Source organism: Balearica regulorum, chromosome 1 (genome assembly GCF_011004875.1).
Source record: "Balearica regulorum gibbericeps isolate bBalReg1 chromosome 1, bBalReg1.pri, whole genome shotgun sequence".
Lineage (NCBI taxonomy): Eukaryota > Metazoa > Chordata > Aves > Gruiformes > Gruidae > Balearica > Balearica regulorum.
Window position 1 is genome coordinate 189,717,044 of NC_046184.1, and position 22,979 is coordinate 189,740,022.

The 22,979-nt window shown below is 47.3% G+C and overlaps 2 protein-coding genes across 7 annotated transcripts in view; one reads left to right on the plus strand and one right to left on the minus strand.

Annotated features, from left to right (window-relative positions):
* THSD1 (thrombospondin type 1 domain containing 1) overlaps positions 1-5,202 on the plus strand; it is a 31,052-nt gene extending 25,850 nt beyond the window's left edge. Inside the window, exon 5 of the mRNA XM_075741916.1 lies at positions 1-5,202. Within this exon, the coding sequence (XP_075598031.1) occupies positions 1-1,376 (1,376 nt within the window). The 3' untranslated portion in view covers positions 1,377-5,202.
* The window catches only part of LOC104635807 (fibrinogen-like protein 1), a 23,475-nt gene continuing 5,472 nt past the window's right edge, over positions 4,977-22,979 (minus strand). Inside the window, exons 1-9 of one of the 6 annotated variants that reach the window (XM_075741928.1) lie at positions 16,624-16,858; positions 16,277-16,335; positions 14,415-14,499; positions 12,527-12,737; positions 11,273-11,432; positions 9,688-9,785; positions 9,519-9,607; positions 7,946-8,136; positions 4,977-7,238 (exon numbers count right to left, since the gene is read on the minus strand). In XM_075741928.1, coding sequence (XP_075598043.1) covers positions 7,049-7,238; positions 7,946-8,136; positions 9,519-9,607; positions 9,688-9,785; positions 11,273-11,432; positions 12,527-12,737; positions 14,415-14,489 — 1,014 coding nt within the window. In that variant the 5' untranslated portion in view covers positions 14,490-14,499; positions 16,277-16,335; positions 16,624-16,858 and the 3' untranslated portion in view covers positions 4,977-7,048. Of the gene's footprint in view, positions 7,867-7,945; positions 8,273-9,502; positions 9,608-9,687; positions 9,786-11,272; positions 11,433-12,526; positions 12,738-14,414; positions 14,500-16,276; positions 16,336-16,520; positions 16,859-22,979 lie in introns of those variants that run through there. The other 5 variants (XM_075741926.1, XM_075741927.1, XM_075741929.1 and 2 more) reach the window with 5 other exon arrangements.

Below are 22,979 nucleotides of genomic sequence, written 5' to 3' on the forward strand. Positions count from 1 at the left end.
CTATCAAGCCTTCCACCCCACCTTCTGTCCAGCCAGGAGAGGACCAGAAAGCAAATAACATAGTTACCATCACAGGTATCTCCTTATGCCTGTTCATCATCTTTGCCACCGTTCTCATCACTCTCTGGAGGAAGCTCTGCAGAGCTCAGAAGTGCAGCACTGCCGTCCACCGAAACTCTGTCCATTCCCCTGGCTTCCGTAAAAACTCCGATGAAGAGAACATTTGCCAAGGCAACAAGCAGCGGGACAGCTTCGCTGAAGTAGGGGATGCCCCTGTTAACATTCCTCTGACCTACAGGCGGAGCCTCCAGTTTGCCCAAGAAGATGAGGCCTCTGGAAGTGAGAACTTTCAGCCAAATGCCCAAAAAATAATCCCTCCGATTTTCAGCTACCGCCTCGCACAGCAGCAGCTGAAAGAGATGAAGAAGAAAGGCCTGACTGAGACCACCAAGGTGTACCACGTCTCTCAGAATCCCCTCACGGACACAGTTGTTGGTGCCACCACAATGCTTCCCCTGAGTGGGGAAAACCAAGAGGAGGCAGTGGCCAACAAATTTAGGATCAAATCTCCGTTTCTGGACCAGCCAGCCAGCCAGCCCAGATTCCCAGGGGAAAGCTCTCACCCTAGGCTGGATTTTCCATTCTCACAGGCCAATCCAGCAATGAGCCCTACCCAAACCTTGGTAAGAAGACCTCATTTCAAGCACCAGGATAACAGAGGAGACTTGCCCGAGAGGGGCTGTCACAGAAACCCACACTTTAGAAGAACAGCCAGTTTCCATGAAACTAAAAAGGCCAGGCCTTTCAGAGAGAGAAGCATGTCCACCCTCACCCCCCGACAGACTCCTCTCTACAACTCCAAGACCAGACCATGGGACCAGGGTTTGGAGGACAGGACACGGCCAAAATCGAGAAACGCTAATCCAACTTGTGAAAAGCTGGACCAGCCCCACAGCGCTGTGCTGGGGTGTGAACCACAGGGCCATGGTGCCAAGGGCCACCACAGGGCAGGTCCTCCGGTGAAGAAGCTGGACCCGATCACTGACCGTCAGCCTGCTGGTCAGGAGAAGGCAGCTGATAAACCTGAGCCCAACCGAAATAAGAGGGGCCCTTCACCTAACCCCAGAGGTGCATGGCGGAAGGAAACGGGCTCGGCTGGCAAAGATAATTCCCAAAGAGGTCTAAGTGTAAGCCCTGCGCAGTACCGAAAGGACAAGTGCCAGAGCTTCCCCTTGGACCCGGAGTTTGCCTTTTATGATAATACTACTTTTGGCTTAACGGAGGCAGAGCAGCAGATGATCGACCTCCCTGGGTATTTTGGCTCAAATGAAGAGGATGAAACAAGTACTTTAAGCATTGAGAAGCTGGTGATCTGAGTGACTCATTGCAGCCCTGCAGGAGGGGCGTGCACGGGAGAGGATCCGCAGGATCTGTTGGCTTCTGGTGGAAGGAGAAGCAGGAATCACGTTCCCCTCCGCACGGAGCAGGAGGGAATAATGGCCCAAGTCTGACTTGTGGGAACACATTCCTTTCTGATTACTGGAAAGTGCTTCCATATAATTAATTTTGGTATGTATGTGTGTAAAATACACACAAAATACCCTGGGAAAGCATGTGTTAGTGAAGGCGTGATGCAGGAGTAGTCAGTAGATTTTATTGCATAAAGAGTCACGTTTCATGCATCGTACATAATGAATGCCGCTGATCTAGTCTTTCTCACCTTGTGGACCGTGTACTAGTAGATTATGGTGTCCTAAAGCATCCATTGTCCACTGTCCTCAATCATCTGTCCTAATTAGTCAATCATTTCCCATTTAGAAAACACAAACCTCAAGTTGTGAGCAGTTTTTATCGGTTTTTTGGTAGTTGTTACTGACCTGTGTTAAATCATCGTAATTGCTCAAAGAAGTCATATGTGTTTCTTTTAGCTGGTTGCACGAAAGTGCAAACAACTGATGCTGAATACTTGGAGTGAATCTAAAATTGAGGGGGCATTTTTCATCATTCCAGACTTTGATATTTTCTTTGTGCCAATATTTATACCAAGAAAACAGAGTAACTTACAAATATTTGCATTTACAAAATGAGTAGAAAAGGTCCTGCTACTGGGAGGGCAAAGAAAATTGATGATCCAATTTTAGCCCTCAGAAGTGTTACTGGAGAGCAAAGTACCTGTAAAAGGCAGTGAGAGAACTATTGAATCACCCATCTTTTCTATAATCATCTTTGCCTTTATTAAACTTTTGTGTGTGTGTGTAATTGGCAATAATGCTACTACAGCAAGTTCAAAATAAATTATGAACCAAACCAGCGAACAACACATTTATTTGATGAATACCTGTTTTGCAGACAAAAAGAAAAAGTAAAATGGCTTGACAACATCTGGTGATTCCTGGAGAATTTATGGCGAAGTACAAAAGTTACGTTGTGGGTTTTGCCATGCTTTAAAACCAGAGATCACAACCTGGCCATTACACCCTGCTGCAAGTATTCAGGGCTGGGTTGAAACCCCAGTTAACAACAGAGACAGAGCTCTGGCCAGCGAGAATGACTCAGAGACTTCGCTTGCCATTTGTTAGGATAACCATCCCTTCAGGGAGTTTGCAGAGACCAGGGGAGTGCTGTTGGGCAGCGACAAGAAAAGAGGAAATGCTGCCCATGGAGGATGGAGTGAGAGAAGGTAGGTTCAGGCAGAGGACTGTCAGCCTTAAAACAGCTCTCCCATAAGGAGTCCAACCCTGTGGGCCCTTTAACCTGCCATCTGGGTGTGAAGGAAAAATAAGGATGTGCTCAGTTCTCTGGCAGGAGGCGGCTGTCTTTCTCAAAACTGGCTTTCTGAGTGGAAAGAGATTTCCCAATCCCACGCTTTTTTTTTTTTCTCCAAACCAACAACAATTTTAAAGGGAGAGCAGCATTGCTGTGTGTTAGGCAGTTACCAGTGGCACCCCACTGAAGTGTCCAAAGCGTGCACAGGTAACTTGATGGGCGCATGGCGGGAGGGCTTGCTGTGACAGCCTAGGAGCAGCAAGACTCTCAGCATTTGGCCGCCAGAGTCAAACCCCACCGTTTGAACGGCCTTTTTGATGGGTAACGTTTCGCAGCGGCTGCTGGAGCGCCGGCTGTGACTCGCAGGGTGATGTGAGCTCCCTCTTTCCCCAGACCTGCACCAGCGTGCTGCATTGTCAATGTTCAGCCCTTTGGCCCAGCGCGGTGTTCGTACCAGCTACATGTTCCCATAAACTGTCAGCTTGAAATGCTGTTTAAAGCATTTGAGAACATGTCCACACTTGAGCAGTGATCCAAAGCTAATCAAATGTAATGAGTCTGTAAATCAGACCTCTGAAGCAATGGCTGCTTAGGTTACTTACCACCCCTGCATTAAGGTAAACTCCGCCGTGTGAAGCACGTTTGCCCTGGAGCAGTGATTTGTCAGCGTTGGAGCTGCAGTGCCACAGTATCTATGTACAGCTTTGGTGAGCCTCGCAGCATGGGAGACCCTGGAGAAACGGGAGATCAAATGTAGAGCACAGCAGCATTCAGCCAGCATTCCCCTAACCTTCTGCGGGAGTGATTCAAGCTTGGCGGTAGCCCTTAGATCAAATAAGTACTCGGCTAGTGGCATTTTACCCTGGTTTTTAAGATAAAGAGGGTTCTGAAACACTTCCTGGGGTTTGCTGTGGGAGTTGAGGGTCCTGCACAAAGCCCTGTGACCCCTGCATCTCCGAGGGGGTTCTCTGTGCTGCAGGAGGGCAGAGGAGGGGGAGCCTTGCTCTAAGCCAGATGCTACTGCCTGCAACCTTGCCTCAATGTTGGGCTGCGTTCAGAACAGCTACTGTAATGCATTAGATGCACTTAGGTACATCTTGCATCTAGGACAGCAAGACAGATCCCTTCCCTCCCAGCTTGTCAGATCTTGGCCCCTTTGTCTCTCTCAGACGAAAAGGCACCATAACATCTTGATGCTGGCTGAAGGCAGTCCAACTATAATGCCTGCCTCTCCATATGGACACAGGGCAAAACAGGCGCTGTACTCTGGACTTTTACATCGCTCACTGGGGAACTGGACTGGGTAGCACTTGTCTGACTATCGCCCACTTGATGCTCCATTTTCAGATAGGTTATGGGCTGCTCAATGAACTGTCAAACCACTGGTGTTGCCCATTTGGTGCTGTAGTTGATTTCCAGCATGCAGCATTGAGCATCACCAGTCTGTAATCTTTACCCTGCTTCCCTAGCCCTCTACTGAAGAACGGGGTTGAGCATCATCTGCCAGAAGGCATTAACAAGACCTTATTTCACTCACATTTCTCTGTGTCTTCTGTCTAGACAAAAATTGTCCTTGCTGCCCTCAGCACTGCATCAGTGGCCACATAGTTCTAACGTGCACAGCAATTCCTCACGTTCCCGACATGCCGTTAAAACCTCGCACTAAGATTTTACCATTGTAAAATACAGCAGCAGTGATCAGAAAGGAAATAGTAAGTGCTGGTTGTTCACACCTGCAGCTTTCTTCACAAGGGCAACCTCATTTCGGAGATGTAGGTGCAAGGTTTGTTCCGCATGGGTACCTGCCCACGCTTGGGAAGAGGGCAGCGGCGCAGTTTTGCCAGGGCACAGGCTTTAGGAGCACGGCTTCCTGGAGTGCTGGCCCGCTGCGCTCCGGTGTTCACGTCTGTGCTCACTGGGATGTCCAGGAAGAAGTGAGAACAGGGTTTACCTCTTGACAAAGCAAAGGAACTAAACCAAATTTTTTTTACACTGAATGTTTGCGTGTCTCTGCATTGTCTTCAGGACGGCTTGAGCCATGGAAATTAAACTTACCTTGCAGACCCTCTAAACTACCCAGGACTGCAGGTGCAAAAGCACCAGAGCCAACACCAAAATAATTAAATTCTCGTATTATGAGCTTTCTCAAGATTTTCATCCATATTTCTGTTCAAGTTCCTACTGTTGAAAACCAGACACAAAGCATTAAGTCCTACTCAGATGGTTTTATTTCACTCTTTATGGATACATAAAGCAAATTACAATATGTATGGATCTAAAAGCAAATAAATGGAAAAGAACTACCATTTTTAAAAATTACTGTAATTCAGAAATAAAATAGTCTCATTCTACAACATGGTAGTTAAGTGATTTGCATCAAGCTCATATTACTGTTCATTTTTAACAACTTGTGGAAAATAAATTTTCAGTATTCCATTTCTTTCAGTCATTTGTGTTGCTCTCGTTTCACTCCAGTGAGACAATGAAAGCAGTGTGCCTCATGGTTCAATCACTTTCCACTTTCTGATTGCCCTTCCCTCACCTAAAGTCATCTGGTAGATTACACAAGACTGTACAAATGAATCATGACTGCATTTTATGAACTCCTAAGAATATCTGTGCTCATCTTAAATTTAGTAAAATCTGCCTATTTTTAATCTGGGGCTTAAGTCTGGTGGGCAGTGTTGTCTGCGTTAATGTGTTGCAATGTGCTATAGAAGTGGATCTGCAGCAGGAAGCTGTTGGCAATGAAACCCAGTGTCCGTGCTGTCCATGTTGAGGGGGTTTACTTTGAGCCGCCTTGGTCTGGATGCACATTAGCAGTTGGAGCACGTCCATCCACTGGTTTGGTTTCACACACTCAGGAGCACTCTGCAACTGAAGCGTGGCAATAGGGGACCAGAGGGAGAGTGGCTTAAAAACATTCTCCTGATCCAGAACAAAGCACTAACAAAGGCACACCAGATGAAGTCCAATTCCCCATCACCTTGTTGTTTCTGTTCTTATGTTCTCCTACCTGAACCACTGATGTTTAAAATCAAGATGAGAAAAATTTAGCCTGTGAAGAGTACAGATAGATAAAAGAACATGCTTGATCATTGTCATGAGCAAGTTTGCAGATGACACCAAATTGGGAGGAGCTGTTGATTCCGTTGAGGGTGGAGAGGCCTTGCAGAGAGATCTGGACAGATTGGCGAACTGGGCAATCACCAACCGCATGAGGTTTAACAAGGGCAAGTGCCGGATTCTGCACCTGGGAAGGGGCAACCCTGGCTGTACATACAGACTGGGCGATGAGACGCTGCAGACCAGCCATGCTGAAAGGGAGTTGGGGGTTTTGGTCGACAGCAAGTTGAACACGAGTCAACAGTGCGCCCAGGCTGCCAGGAAGGCCAGCGGTATCCTGGGGTGCATTGAGCATGGCATTGCTAGCCAGTCTAGGGAAGGGATTGTCCCACTCTACACTACGCTGGTGTGGCCTCACCTCAAGTACTGCATGCAGTTTTGGGCGCCACAGTACAAAAAGGACATAAAACTATTGGAGAGTGTCCAAAGGAGGGCAACAAAGACGGTGAAGGGTCTAGAGGGGACGACTTACGAGGAGAGGCTGAAGTCCCTTGGTTTGTTCAGCCTAGACAAGAGGAGACTGAGGGGAGACCTCATTGTGGCCTACAGCTTCCTTGCGATGGGGAGCGAAGGGGCAGGCGCTGATCTCCTCCCTCTGGTGACCAGTGATAGAACCCAAGGAAAGGTCATGAAGCTGCGACAGGGGAGGTTTAGGTTGGATATCAGGAAAAGGTTCTTCACCGAGAGGGTGGTCGGGCACTGGAACAGGCTCCCCAGGGAAGTGGTCACAGCACTGAGTTTGACTGAGTTCAAGAAGCGTCTGGACAACGCTCTCAGTCACATGCCCTGATCCAGCTGGTCCTGTGTGGAGCCAGGAGTTGGACTCATGATCCTTATGGGTCCCTTCCAACTCAGGATATTCTATGGTTCCATTCAAAGTCCAGAGAGCTTTTCATAAACACTCTCCAATGAAGTCCTGAAAATTGCTGAAAAAGGAAACTGTGGTTATTCCATGACAGAGATCCATATGTTTTCCATTAAATTGTTGGCTGGCTGTGCTCAAACAACTTGCGGCGTTAGCTTCAGCTAGCAGAAACAGGTGCAACTCCAGTTATCACAGTGCAGGTTTGGCAACTGGCAGCAGCAGAGGGCTGGCTGTTAATTTACATGATTCTTTTCAGCCTGTACCTTTTTTTTCTTTCCAAAGCAGCAGGTTTCATCTGCCCTGGCTGTTCTCACCATCTCCACTCTCACCATCAACAAAGAACGGAGCCCTGATTTTCATGGCCGAGTATTTTAGCGAGTACCACGTCCCATGCCACGTAGACCAAACCATGCCATTGTCGTGGGATCCATTGTACCTCCCTGTTCTGTAGTATCGTCCATTGAGGTTTACGGCATGGCACCTTGTAACGATGTAGGAGAGGGGAAAAAAGGAGATTCAGTTTAGCGTGGGAAGACACTGCATCATTACAGCAAAGTACAATTTTCACACAACATACATTTAGAAGTACCAGGATGGGATTCATTGACAGGTTCAGACACCTAGATATATTTGTCTGTGCTGAACTGGTTATCTGAAGTCCTATAATAGCCTATGGAGATCCAGTTAATGCATTTAGTGGAACCCAGAGAAGTAAGTGGGTCATCATAAAGGAGACACCTACGCTGGTCAGATAATTCAACTTGTTGGCTCCTTCAAGTGTATTAACTAGGGACCTGATTCAGTTGCCTGAATGGAGGGGTGTAGTGCCATTTGGTAGGCTCTAGCTCAAGTTTAGGCAGCTACGTATTGACACCTAAAATGCAGATGTCTTTTAATCAAGGTAAATCCCATTATCGATGCACGTTTCTGTAGCTCCACCGATTTCAATTTGTATGTGATGAGGGCAACTTACCTGTGGCCCTGTTTCTTCAAATGAATCCAACTTACCTGCTTTGCTTCATAATGAAAGAAGCAGATTGCTTTCCTTTGAGGATTTGTGGGTGTGAATATCTTGCGAGGTGGCAAACGCACACAGCAATCTCCAGCTGCTGTAAAGCAGGTAAGTCCTCTCGGCTGTACAGCCACCCACACCCTATGCATCCAAGAGGAATCAACTGTTTTCCGTACCTGTTAAACCACCAACCGCCCTTGTTCTCTAATGCACAGTTGCCTGCCAGGAATCGATCGTGATCCTTGTCAGATGTGGTGAACTGCATTCCTCTGTGAGAGGCTGACCACTGATCTTCAAAATTGCTGCCACCAGACAGAGCGTCGCCAGCGTTACCAGAATAGGTGCCAAACCATAACCTGTAATTGTCCTGCAAGAATATGTGAAACATGTCTTTAATATCAGCTCTTTCTGCCCTTCCAGTTTTGAGATGAAATTTGTTCTGGCCATTGTATCCACTGTCAAAGGCAGGACTGTTGAAATCGAGGGTGACTTTTGGCTCCATGCTTTAATGATCCCAGTGTAGATCAATACAGGATTTAAACTTTCAAAAGGGATTGCCAGTTACTACTGCTGCTACAAAGGGCTTCAGGCCTTATTGTCTTTCAAGAACCATTTGATACACTATACAACAAGCTGGAAGGCTCTTCCTAGCTCATCAAGAACAACTTAGCAGGAAACTGTGCCAAGTAGTTGCCTTCATAAACTCAGTTGTTCAGCTAGAATAACTCCTTAGGAATGTTGCTCCTCCAAGAACTAGAAGCCATCTGATTTCTAGCTAAATGGTCCTGTCCTGGTAGGAATACTTGGAAGAATAGTTCCACTGTGCACAGCTAACAGATCTAGGAGACATTTGATGTGAGATGGATGATTACTTTTGTGGTGTGGGATTTTTCCTGTCATCATATTCCACTTTTGTTTATGAAAAATAGCAGTAAGGTATTCAAATGAAATTGTTCAAGGTTTTCATAAGAAAACTCTAATTGCTAACTGAACATAATGTGTACATTTCTGGAGCAGTGATGGAACTAGGACTGGTCCATGCAATGGAACTCATGTCCTTGGGTATTCGGGCTTCTTACACGTGGTGTTCAGAAAGGTAAGCCTGCAAAGAACAGTGCCTGCGTTGAGCAGGACGCTGCCTAAGCTAGAACACAAACATGAAAACACAGGGATTTACTGCCTTTGGGCTTTCATTACTAAGTGTAGTGCTACAGGTACCTCTCTTCAAGACAGAAATTTACAACTGCTCTTTCAAAGCTTTGATTAGAGTTCAATGCTTAAAACAGTAGAGGGGGGTTGTTCTGATGGTTGCCCTTTATGTGACAGCCTGAAGCATTCTCCTAGGAAGCAGGAGAACAGGATTCAGTTTCCTTGCAGAGGTTCAAACCCTATCTCCTCCCTCATGGAAGACTCTTTTAACCATAAGGCTGGAGGTGAACGCACATGGGAACCCCAGTGCCCTGCGGCAGAGAACTGCCCTCCATGCAGGAGCAGAGTTAGCAAGAGAGCATGTGTGATGCTGTCACCTGGTGACTTTGACATTTGCTGGTTGTGAGGAAGAAGTCTCAGGCTTATGTCCCTGCTCCCAGGGCTGTTTGTCAGTCAGCCAAACCAGGAATCCCAGGAACCAGAGAAGGTAAGTTTTGCAGAGCTGTAATTACAACCCTGATACTGAAGTCTGATGCTGCACATGCAGATGTCCCACCTTCACAGATAAAAAAGCAAATTGCCACTCTCTCCATTTCTTACCTGCTCATTTGCAAGCCGGAAATTTTCATAGACTGCATAACGTCTTTCCCCATGCCAGTCCATCAGATCAATCTTTAATGAGTTCTCTCCTAAACACAAAGCAGTCTCCTGTTAAATGAACTATTTCATGTGAATTGGAAAGAAATTTGTGGAGGGAAAATACTTGTACCTCTAGCGAGCAGGTCATAGATGTGGTCATTGCCCAGCCAGTATTCATCATTCCTGCCCTGGAATTTCCCAAATCCCAGTTTGTAATCATCCCATTTCCTGCAGCAAGATACAAATATCAATTTCAGCACTTGAAGGAATTAGTTTGTGAGACTTAGCTGTGGTAACCAGTAAAACTTCAACTGTATCTCTAGACATTGTTTTCTAAAAGTATCTGATTCATGGCAAGCTGAGCTGAGATTTGTCACTCTGCCTTAGAAATAAATACAACTCACAGTTTCTTCGCCTGCTAAACCTGTGCGCACACATATATTGGGATCAAACCTTCAAACTGCCAGATGTAGTGCTCGCAGAATGAGGTTGTCAGATAGATGGAAAGGGAAAGCAGCAGTTGTCATATTGGTCTTCAGCAAAGCATCTGATACTGTTCTTCAGCAAGTCATAATTAAAATACACTCCTGCCTGGAAATTAATGTTGCAGTCTAAGATACGCTTGGATGTATGATGTGGTATGGTGAAGAATCAGAAACTGAATAGAAGCTGCAAACAGAAGCTTCCAGATGAAGCTAAAAGGAAAATATCTGGGTCTGATTTCTGCTCCTGCTACACTTAAATCTATTTTTGATTCATTGACTGCTCTCACCTCTGCTTTTTTTGCAGGATCACTGTTTGGATGTGGCAACTTGTTCTTCAAAGATAAATACTTATTTTTCATTAGCATTTCATCAGAGATCTCCTGCTGTTACTTTGTTCTCATAATTTGTTTCTCTTAAAACCTCTGTTGTTCATGTATTATCTTTGATATTCACATATACTTCCTGTATATCAACATCTCCAGTTTTACTAACCTTGTGTTTATTCCCTTTCTCATGTTGTTATTAGGGATATGAATTCAGCCTGACCTACATACTAGTCAGTGCTCCTCCTGAGGATGTTTTTCATTCACCTGTGCTGAGCGCTGAACTACCACAGCTAGACAGCTACCACTCTCTGGGCAAGCCAGGTTAGACCCAGTTGAGGTAGCTTGGGAATGGACTGTGCTCACTGTGAGAGACACCATACATGCCCTGAAATTGTGTGTGCTGTGGTAGTGAATTAATCTGCACGGGAATGTTGCTTCTTTACTGTGCTACCAGGGCATCTATCCTCCTGGAGATTTCCAGGTGAAAGTCACCTCTCTGGGATTTTTGCATAGAGGAAGAGCAATCTGGACCAATGGTTTGGCATCTTTTTGAATTATCTGAATAAGGAAATAAATGTTCAATGGGTCTCAGTCTGTGTGCTGGCAGCAGATGCCTGCCAGTTTGGAGCCTTCAGCAGTCTTCAGTAATGATAAAACAAGTATGTATACACAGACACACATACTCAAATGCAGAGAAACCATGGAAAAGGCATTATAGGTCCATTTGAAAATGGCCTCCCGCTACCAATATATACTCCCACATTGTCCTAATGCACAGTTATCATTAAAGCATAGTTTTGCATATTCTGCTTCTCAAATGTTGGGTTTTGCCAGGCAGCAGGATGGAGCGAGGGAGCTGGAGGCCTAACTGCAAGCCATGATGATGCAACCACGGCGCACCTACCTGTTGAAATTCTCCTTGCCGTTACTCCGCCGCTGAATGACAGTCCAGCCCCCACCATCAGACATGTCACAGTATGCCAGGAAAGGCTCTCGGTCTGCTCGGGGCCTGATCCGGTAGTAGCCATTTTTGGTCTTCTTCCGATTAAACAATGCGGAGCAATCTAGGCAGAACAGTACCGCTTTGTTAAACGGGGTGGGGAGAAAGCAAAGGGGTATGTGCAGCCAAGAGAAGACATCACCGAGAGGCTGTGTGGGACAAGAACACTTGGCCAGCCTGAGTAATAGCTCTGCAAGCCCTGCAAAGCCAAAGCGAATGGTTCAGCAAGGTGGTAGCAGTGATGGTTTGCAAACTGCTGGGCCTGACGAAGAGCATGAAGGCTTGAGAGCCTTCTCAGCCATGCCCTCTGAGGGAGTCATTCCCAAATCTTTGGTGAAGTATGGGATGGCTGCAGCTCAGGCTGGGGCTATAGCATGGGAGTGACGCAGGACCAGGCCTGGCTCTGTCAGCAAGATCATTTGCAGGGAAGCTAATTCCATGTGGAAGGTATCCTCAGCTGTACTTCAGATTGGATTTGGGCCCAAAATTTCTAAAATAAGAGGCTAAGGTCCTGTGACCAGCTCTACCAGGGCTGCATCAAGAGAGTGCCTTTCAGGACTGCAGGGCTGCACACTTTCAATGTAATGCCCATGAAGGATAAAGTCGTGGTCACAGGCCACAATTCCAGTTATGGCCATATTCTCAAAGTGACACCGAGGAACAGAGTATGCATGCCTGCTAGCGCGCCGCAGAAGTGATGGAGGAGCCGAGGACCAGGGAGGCTGGGCTCCCCCAAACAGGTTTCAGTGCTCGCAGCTGAGCCAGGCACTCTGGGATCCCGTAAGTCACACAGGGGAAATGGGCTCTTCAAGAGTCAGACCCATCTCTTCGTAAAGCAGACATCTAAAGGAGGTCTGACTGAAAACATCTGAGAGGTTCCTGTTCCTCTCTGCACCAGCGTCCCAGGTGAGAAGCCCAGCTGCACGTTTCTGCATTGTACCTGGGCAGTAGCTGACTTTTTGGCCCCAGCGATGTCCCCTGGTACCAGGGCCAGTCTGCCCTTCTCCTTCCCATGTATCTGACTGTATTTTAAATCACAATCCACATTAAAAATTCTAAAACTTTTAGCAGAAATAAAATATGACACATGGGTCACTGCAGGGAGAAATAAACATTGTGGCAAGCTGAAATTTCCACACACACTACTGCAAACTGTACCTTGGTCATAGACTATCAAATTTCCACTGGTTGTGGGTAAAAGCATCTCATGCTGCATGCTCCTGTTGCCTGAGAAAAGCCCACTTTTTGTTCTATGGTAATTGTTCTCCAGGATGTCCTTCAGTTGCAGCTCATATAAGTAAAGCAAGTCTTGAAGCAGTTTTAACCTTTGTCTTAATTTATTGTTGTCTAGGAGGCAGATATCCTTTTCCTACGGAGAAAATAAAACAAAAAAAACCCCACGCTTCAGGCAGTGGTAAGAACAGAGAGGCAGAGAGAGAAGTAGTATCATAGAATTGTAGAATGGTTTGGGTTGGAAGGGACCTCAAAGATCATCTAGTTCCAACCCCCCTGCCAGGGGCAGGGACACCCTCCACTAGACCACGTTGCCCAAAGCCTCATCCAACCCGGCCTTGAACACTTCCAGGGATGGGGCATCCACAGCTTCTCTGGGCAACCTCTTCCAGTGCCTCAGCACCCTCATAGTGAAGAATTTCTTCCTTATATCTAATCTAAATATACCCTCTTTTAGCTTAAATCCATTACCCCTTGTCCTATCACTCCATGCCCTTGCCAACAGTCCCTCTCCAGCTTTCTTGCAGGTCCCCTCCAGGTACTGGAAGGCTGCAATAAGGAGTATCTATCTCCTCTTAACCCTAACATGTCACACTGCCTCTGTGGATCAAGACAATACAATGGTGGTCTCTCCCTAAGACACATGAATTCTGCACAGCATGGGCTGTTGAGTTGAACTCAGTGGAAAAGGGTTTTCTACTATGATCTTGCCACTGCTCAGAGCATCCCAGAATATGATCAGATATACAGAAAATTACTTTGGACAAAGTTCATTTGACTTGACTCCCACTTAATGAACTCAAAGGGAGTGTTTTCAGACTGTGAAATGGCTTGTGGTACTAAGAGGGGGAAAACTTGGCTCTTGCCCTGCAGCCAGGTGAAACCAGAGAGGTTCCAGAAACATCTTCTTGTAAAACTGGAAGATAAAAGAGCTGATATTTGGTGCAAATTAGCTGAAAGCAGTGAGCCTACAGTGGTATAACTTCAGAGCTGCATTACCGTAACCAAGACCAGACTCTGACCTGCACTGGTTGGGATAAACATTTTCAGTAACAATCTAGTCTGTGGCTGGTGTTACTCCATTAAAACCATAAAAAATCAGAGCAAAATATCTTCTAAGACAACCAAGCAGACCTGTGCAATAAGAATCATTAGCTGGTTTTGCTCTGAGCAAGCTGGCTTGAGTGATACCAGGTCAGGACCAGTTCCAGGCATAAGCAAAACAAGCAGTTGCTCATGACAACAGACTGCCAAGCATGCTCAAACACGGCCTCCCAGCTGCCTCTTCCTTCTCCTAGGCCTGTCAGTTTTCCTCCACAGAGGAGGATTTCCAGGCTGGAAGCACACAGGGGCCTGCTGCAGACAGCCCTGAGCTCGCCAAACTCTCCTTGCCCAGCTCTGTACCTCATTGGGATGGCCCAAGAGAAACGTGCTCATCAGCAGAGTACAGATCACCTCAGACTATGCCTACCTCCTCTTCCCCTTCCTGTTTTCTAAATCACAATGAATAAATGAAGGCAGTTGTCCCTGAGGGAGCCATAAAATTGCTAATTTTTTGTTTTAAAGGGCTTTTGTTGTTGTTTTTAATTTTTGGCAATGTCGGTCCAGCCACCCAGAGAGCTGCACAGCCCCTAATGCCATGAAAACCCTGTATTATCAGAACAAGAGTGAGCTTCCTTCAGCTGCAGGCAGATACCTTTTTGCTCTGCTTTTGCAGGTCTTCATCCCTCCTGTGGGTAAGCACCTATCTCTACATGACTGGGAATGAGAAACCATTGAGAGGTTGTACAGACACTAGCTGAAAGATACGCACCGAAAACCTGGGTGCAGGTGAGCCAAAACTGACCAGGAGAAGAAGCAGCAGCAACCACGGCATCATCACACTCATTTCTTATCACCTGAAAAGAAGCACTGACAGGCTGCACAGGAAGTTTCTTTAGTTCCACTCACAACTTAATCCCCCCTCACAATCACGTTTAATTCACCAGAAAATGCTGCAGGATTTGTTAAGGAGGTTGCTTGAAACTAGAGGCAGGACAAAATCGGTGATGCTGATCCCTGAGACGGGGAGTTACTCAGTAGTAATGCCTCCTTGGAGGACTTCTTGCTGAACTGGTGAGCCAAAATCACACAGTCCTTATTCAGTCCAAACTCCCCAAAGTTAAAAGGAATTTTGCTTCTTGGTTGCGTGAGTGTAGGCATTGCCTCTCCTTGGTCCATGGAGTGGTCAATCAGGATGGGATTACCTCGGAGGCCGAGGGCAGAAGTCACACAGACAGAGTGGCACAGGATAGTTTTTGCTTGAATTTCAGTGGGAGAGATCTCTGCTGTCAGCCTGCCCCAGCGCACAGATGGGGCTTTGGCCGGAGAGTCTCAGCTAGAAAAAACACTAAGCGACTGCCACAGGGAACACACAGCTGAACGTAAGCGAACAGTACAAATTGTTCGCAGTGTACTTGCATGGTGCTTTTAAAAGAAAAAAAAAAAAAATCAGAAAGAATGAAAAAAATCTGCAAAATAGGCTAAACCAAACTGTGGTAGGCTGACCTTGGCTGGAGGCCAGGTGCCCACCAAGCCGCTCTATTACTGCCCTCCTCAGCTGGGCAGGGAAGGGAGAAAAATAAGGTGGAAAAAAACCCTCATGGGTCAAGACAAAGGCAATTTAAGAAAGCAAAAGCAAAGGCCATGCATGGAAGCAAAGGAAAAAACAAAGATTTATTCTCTACTTCCCATCAGCAGGCGATGTCCAGCCACTTCCCAGGAAGCAGGGCTTCAGTACGCATAGCAGTTGCTCCGGAAGACAAACGTTGTAAATAACAAATGCCCCCCCTCCCCCCTCCTTTCTCTTAGCTTTTACTGCTGAGCAGCCATCATATGGTATGGAATATCCCTTTGGTCAGTTGGGGTCAGCTGCCCTGGCTGTGTCCCCTCCCAAGACCTCACCCACCCCCAGCCTACTGGTGAGGTGGGACGTTTGGAGACAGCCTTGGTGCTGTGCCAGCCCTGCTCAGCAGTAGCCACACCACCAGGGTGTTACCAACACCTTGCTGGCCACCAACACACAGCGCAGCGCTGTGAGGGCTGCTGTGGGGAAAATTAACTCCCTCCCAGCCAGACCCAATGCACCAACTCCCCCGCTTCACATCTGGAAGTGCTGTAGAACCTTGGCTGCCCAGCTCCTCGCTCTCAGTGGCGTGCTTTGTTTCAGCTATGGCTCTAATAGCATCCCCTCAGCGGCTGAGGGGAGGGCTGCTTCCAGAGCCGGCAAAGCTGCTGCGACAGGGGAGCTGTCTGCCAAGCCGGACAGACAAGGCCCAAAGCAAGCTAAGAGACAAAGCGCCCTGTGGAAGTCATCCATAAAAGATGTCATGCAGGTGGGTGCCCCAGCACAGGGCATTTTGTCAGCTCATGGAGAGAAGAGTTCAGTATTAGAGCAGGGGACCCCCCAGGCTGTGGCCGCTGGTGCTATGCATTCACACCACCCCACAGCAGCCGTGGCGGTGGGCGCAGCACTGGCACTGAGGTCAGAATCAGGCCCCATAGCATGTAGGTAGAGGCAAAAATCTAACAGGAACGATGGGTTTGAGCAATGGCTCCTCAAAACCACAGTGAAAACCAGAGGGAAAGAAAGCAGCTTCATCTATGCCTTTATCAACATGTATTAAATGCACATACCTGTAACTCGCCTTCCCTTCAGACCTCCTCCTGATAAGATTATCTCCCATAAAAGTCAACTGCAAAAGAAAGCAATCATAAACCTGGCTGTATTTCTAGAGGTTGATGAGATTTTCCTCTCCAGATGGCCCACATCACGGGCGCAGATGAAGGTGGTTTCACGGCACTAGGCAGTTCCACAGAAAAGACACTTGCAATCCCACGCATGAAAGAGTTACCCAAACCCTGGTTTATCTGTTGTTACCCAGTAGTCATCCTGCTGCTTCCCGGTGAGGATAAACGACAGGTTTCTATCAGCGGTGCTCTGCCAAGGCAAGGGGCTCTGCTGGTTGTGCACCACTACCCACCTTATTTGACTAGGAGGCTCAACCAAGACTGACTTCTTTTAGTGTTTATATGAATCACTCAGACTAATGCTCCCTGTGGGAGTTTTATCTCACATTTAATATAGCCAGGCTCATTTCAGTAAGTCCTGCAAGGTGGAAATAACACAGCTTTCCCATTCAGCATTCCTTTGACTGTTTAATCTGGTTTATATGTAAAAGCACAGCACAGCTGTAACGCCAAAGGAGCTGCAAATCTGAAGCAAGCAGCGAACATGGGGATATTAAGCAAGATTTGCTATTAGACTGAAATCTCAGGAGGTTTGCAGTTGTGTAACTCCCCTCTGAGCTGGATGATTAGATTTGCTAGTTAACACAAACAAGGACATTTGTGGAAGAGAAAAAAAACCACCCAAACAGATGGGTGCCTCCCTTTGCATTATGGCCAAGGAATTACAGATTATTTTAAAGAAAACAGCAGGAATGTTCCATTTTACAGAGCTGTGTTTGGAGGAGAGACCATGCAGCCAAAAGACAAGGCATATAAGTCCATCGTAAACTTCTGTCTTACTCTCCAGGAAAGCAGGACTGTCCAGCTATTACCAAGTACCCTGATGCTGTTTATTTTTTAAAAACTGCATTCCTCTTCTCCCGCAAGAACCGCTGACCCACTTCATTGCCAAAGGATCATGTAAACAGTGCTTTTCTTCTCACTTGTTCTCTGGCCTCGGTTTTAGGCTGGTTTTGGAAGCTGTGAAATTAAATAAGTGAAATGTCTCCTCTCCTCCTTAGTGGGTACTCGGCCCTTTCTTCCACCCCTTCGGCCAGTGGCTGCAGCTGACAGCGGGGTGCTCGGGTACTGCACACCTGAGCACAGGGTGGGCTGCGCCCCATCCTCTGGGCTTTCATCCACAGCAGCATCTCTTTCTCAGCTGGAACCAGCCAGCCAGCACTTGAGATGCTGCGCACCAATTTATGTTCTTGCCTAGATGGCCAACAACTTCCTTGGCCCATGAGCACCTCCTGGTCCCAGGTGGGACTGGGGATGGGCCTGGGTCTGTGGCGGCAGTGTTGGAGTCACAGCGGGGGCAGCACGGTCAGACCCCACAGCTGTCTGCAGGGCTGTATGGCCAGGGAGCATCGGGCCCCACGTCTCGAAGTCCTGCTGGTCCCTGGGTAGGAGGGGGCGGTGGAGCTGCAGTCCCGGTGGCACTCACACACGTACGTTACGTGAGTGCAGCTTCACAGGAGCAGGACTCAAACTCCAGTCAGAGAGTTACTCAGCTACTGGATAACTTCAGAGACCCCCCCCAAACACCTCTCAGAGCCAAGATGTCTGCAGCACTCTCATGATCTTTCGAGGACTCCACCAGTGTTAGCCTCACCAATGTCTGCATGTGAATAAAAGTCGGCTGGAATGTGTTTCTTGCATACCTGTTTCACGATGAACTTATTTTCCCAGCCTAGATGAAGCTTTAGGAATATCTGAAGCACTGCAGAGGGGATGCCATGAGGTTGAGTTCACGTGAGGTGGGTCTAGCAGGAGGGTGTGTTCATGTACTGCTCCACTGGCCCAGAGCTAAAATAATCAAGTCATCGTAAAGAACGTGGACGCTGTACGATCACTGATGTTGTTTCCTCACAGATGTTCAAATCCCTAGGCAATGGGACTGTAAATGCTCTTCTTTTTTTCCCCTGGAATACACATGCTTCACACATATTCTGCAGTGCAAATTCCTGTTTAGTTACTTGGAAGGAGATCAAATTCCCTCTTAAGATACTCAGTGATCTTGTCAGCAAATAATAACAGTTTCATTAACTAAAAACCTCCCCACCCTGCTCTCCTCCACCATCCTTCCAGCAAAAGTACGTAGGTGCTGAATAACACTCATAAAAAAACTATTGTTCACACATTAAATGCACAGCCAGCACAGCAAGAATGCAAACTAGTGGATAAACGTGAATGAAGAGAGTGGCTCTGGGGCAGCTCTTGATATCCCGGCAGTCATGGGGCACTGGGCTCCCCCAGAAAGAATGGCTCAGGATGAAGACATGAAGACAACACCTGATGGATTTTCTCTCCCCCAGAGCTCAAGGGAATATCACTGCAGCTGGAAGACAGTCATGGCCTCTCAAAACTCTCCAAGATCAGTTTCTTGTTGTTTGTTTGTTCTTAAAGGGAGAAGGGAAGAAATGAGGCGGACTGCCTCAGACTCCAAAGGAGGTACAGAGACCTGAGGTGTTCACAGCAAGAGGCTAACTGCCTAACGATGCCCTAGGAAAATTCAGAGTAGTCTAGAGCCAGCTCCAAGCAAAGCAGCTCATTTGCACTGAATCCAGGGGCTTTATGCATTTGCCATTATATTTATACTTCTCTATCATGTCGCACCTTCCATGAATGTCCTGCTCACTAGGAAAGACCGTGGACCAGGCTCCTTTGCAGGCACTACAGGTGTGGATGTACCAGGGGCCTGCAGGCTCTTGATGTGTGAGCTACTATAGATCTTCTGAAGGAATCTGGGCTGCCAGGTTTGTTAAACCCAAGTTAATGTATGAGATCTGAAACAATTTTTTTTTTTTTTAATCTAACAATAAAGGGTTTCATCAAAAGATAAATTTAAAAGGTCAGGATGACATCAGCTACCATAGTTTCAATCTACAAAATAACCGAAACCAGCATATGTGCATTAAAAGTCTGTGGTTTGTTAGCAAGGAGTAACCACAGAAATCTGTGTACAAAGAAGGAGTAATGGTGGCAGACCATGAAACATGCTAGATCTGAATGTCTTGATAACGTTCAAAGAGCAAAGACATAATTCAGTCTAACTAATGAGTCTGCATGCAGCCTATGAGTATCTAATGGGTTGACACAACAAATGTAATTAGTTTGTAAGTTCCTGAGGGCAAGCACAGGTCCGAGCGGATCTCACATCAGGAATAGCTGTACCAAAGGGAATTAGTCACAAGGCCAGAGGGAGTATGTGGATTATCTGTGTGATCTTCTACCTACCTCAGGTCAGAGAACTCCCCTGACCTAATTCAATCCCATTTGAACTAGAGCATCTCTGAGAAAAAGACATTTTGGTGGAAAATATTCAGTGTTGAAGACCCAGCCACAGACCTTAGCATGTTCTCCTAATGCTTAATTACCCATATTGTTAATTATTATTGGTTTTTGTCCTGAGTCTGAATCTTCTAAGTCTTATCCTGCAGCTTTTTAATCTCACAATGCCTTACTCTGTGAAAGAGAAGAGCCTTCTGCTGCCAAACGTCTTTTTCCCTGCTTAAGGCTAGGTCCAAGTACATACAAGCTGTGTGCCTGCCCCTGCCTGGGAACCCAAACCCTGGTAGCTGCTTTGGCTGTGGGCATACGTGCTGGGGGAAAGCCAGCAGGGTCATGGAGCGAGGGGTTGCACGGAGCTTGTCCTGGGCAAGGCTGGGCACCATGGCACAAGCACATCCCGAGGGAAGAACACTAGTGGGTAGGGCACTCAGCTGGCATGGGGAAGGAGGAAGGGCAAGAGCAAGTTCTGCTCTTGGGGTGATTTTATGCAGGGCTGTTTAATGCAGAATGTGTACAAAAAGGTGAGAAGAGCTGTGGGTGGTATATGGCAGTGTGTGGTGGAGGTGGTCTCACTGGGCTTGTTGAGGGAGCTCCAGGGACTGCAATACCCCTCTGCCTAGTTTTGGGATCTTGATCTGCCTTAGGCAGGGGCAAGCAGCAGAGATACATGGCCAGAACTGTGCAGGACACACAGAGGAGCACAACTGCAGGTTCCAGGGGATCTGATCTCTGCAGCCCAACAGAGAAGTACCCAATCAATTTAATTGCCTCAAGGGTTAGGCACCTGCAGAACAAGTTCCTTTCTTTGAGAGCTTTAAACTAGATTTGAAGGGGGAAAGAGACAAAACCAGGCTTGCTAGAGATAAGCCAATGTTTGCAGGACATGTTCTAGCGAGGTCCTTCGTTTTGCCATCTCAGTGGTAGTAGGGGATGGAGATCCATGCAGCATCAAAGATGCAAGGATTATTGATGTGTTAGAAACCACAGAAGTGCCTGAGAACAGTCACATAGGAATTAGGGCTTCTCCCCCCAAAAAAGGTGGCGGGATCAATAGCCCAACTGCAGTGCATCTACATCAATGCAGGCAGCATGGGCAACAAACAGGAGGAGCTGGAAGCCATTGGGCAGCAGGAAAACGATGATATAGTTGCCATCACGGAAACATGGTGGGATGACTTGCACAACTGGAGTGCTGCAATGGATGGCTATAAACTCTTTAGGAGGGCTAGGCATGGAAGGAGAGGCAGTGGGGTAGCCCTGTATGTTAGGGTGTGTTTTGACTGTCTAGAGCTTGACAACAGTGATGAAAGGGTAAGAATCAGGGGGAAGGCCATCAAGGCAGATATCATGGTGGGAGTCTGTTATAGACCACCCAACCAGGAAGAAGAGGCAGATGAAATATTCTATAAGCAGCTGGGAGAAGTCTCACAATCGCTAGCCCTTGTTCTCCTGGGTGACTTCAACTTACCAGATGTCTGCTGGAAATAGAATACAGCAGAGAGGAAACAGTTCAGGAGGTTCCTGGAGTGTGTGGAAGATAACTTCCTGACACAGCTGGTGAGTGAGCTAACTGGAGAAGGTGCCCTGCTGAACCTGTTGTTTGTGAACAGAGAAGGACTTGTGGGTGATGTGGTGGTTGGCACCATCTTGGGCATAGTGATCATGAGATGATAGAGTTTTTGATTCTCTGAGAAGTAAGGAGGGGGGTCAGCAGAACTGCTACCTTGGACTTCTGGAGGGCAGACTTTGATCTGTTCAGGAGACTGCTTGGCAGAGTCCCTTGGGAGGCAGTCCTGAAGGGCAAAGGAGTCCAGGAAGGCTGGACATTCTTCAAGAAGGAAATGTTAAAGGCACAGGAGCAGGCTGTTCCCATGTGCTGAAAGACAGGCCAACGGGGAACAAAACTGGCCTGGCTGAACAGAGAGCTTTGGCTGGAACTCTGGGAAAAAAAGAGAGTTTATGGCCTTTGGAAGAAGGGGCAGGCAACTCAGGAGGACTACAAAGATGTCATGAGGTTATACAGGGAGAAAATTAGAAAGCCCAACTAGAACTTAATCTGGCTACTGCCATAAAAGACAATTAAAAATGTATTTATAAATACATTAGTGACAGAAGGAAAGCTGAGGAGAATCTCTATCTTTTATCGGATGCAGAGGGGAAACATAGTGGCAAAGGATGAGAAAAAGGCTGAGGTACTTAGTGCCTTCTTTGCCTCAGTCTTTAATAGTAAGACCAGTTGTTCTCGGGGTACCCAGCCCCCTCAGCTGGAAGACAGAGATGGGGAGCAGAATGAAGCCCCCATAATTCAAGGTGAAATGGTTCGTGACCTGCTACACCACTTAGACACACACAGGTCTATGGGGCTGGATGGGATCCACCCAAGAGCACTGAGGGATCTGGTGCCAAGCCACTTTCCATCATTTATCAGCAGTCCTGGCTGACCAGGGAGGTCCCAGTTGACTGGAGGTTAGCAAATGTGACACCCATCTACAAGAAGGGCTGGAAGGAGGGCAGGGGCAACTACAGGTCTGTCAGTCTGACATTGGTGCTGGGGAAGGTTCTGGAGCAGATCATCTTGAGTGCCATCATGTGATCAGGCCCAGTGAGCATGGGTTTATGAAAGGCAGGTCCTGCATGACTAACCTGATGTCCTTCTATGACCAGGTGACCCGCTTAGTGGATGAGGGAAGGGCTGTGGCTGTTGTTTACCTGGACTTTAGTAAAGCCTTTGACACCGTTTCCCACATCATTCTCCTGGAGAAAGTGGCTGCTCATGGCTTGGATGGGTGTACACTTCACTGGCTAAAAAACTGGATGGATGGTGGGGCCCTAAGAGTTGTGGTGAATGGAGTTAAATCCAGTTGGTGCTCGGTCACAAGTGGTGTTCCCCAGGGCTCAGTACTGGGGCCAGGTCTCTTTCATATCTTTATCAATGACCTGGCCAAGGGGATCGAGTGCACCCTCACTAAGTTTGCAGATGACACCAAGTTGGGTGGGAGTGTTGATCTGCTTGAGGGTAGGAAGGCTCTACAGAGGGATCTGGACAGGCTGGATCGATGGGCTGAGGCCAGCTGTATGAGGTTCAACAAGGCTCAGTGCTGGGTCCTGCACTTGGGTCACAACAACCCCATGCAATGGTACAGGCTTGGGGAAGAGTGTCTGCAAAGCTGCCCAGCAGAAAAGGACCTGGGGGTGTTGGTCAACAGTTGGCTGAATATGAGCCAGCAGTGTGCCCAGGTGGCCAAGAAGGCCAAGAGCATCCTGGCTTGTATCAGAAAGAGTGTGGCCAGCAGGACTAGGAAAGTGTTTGTGCCCC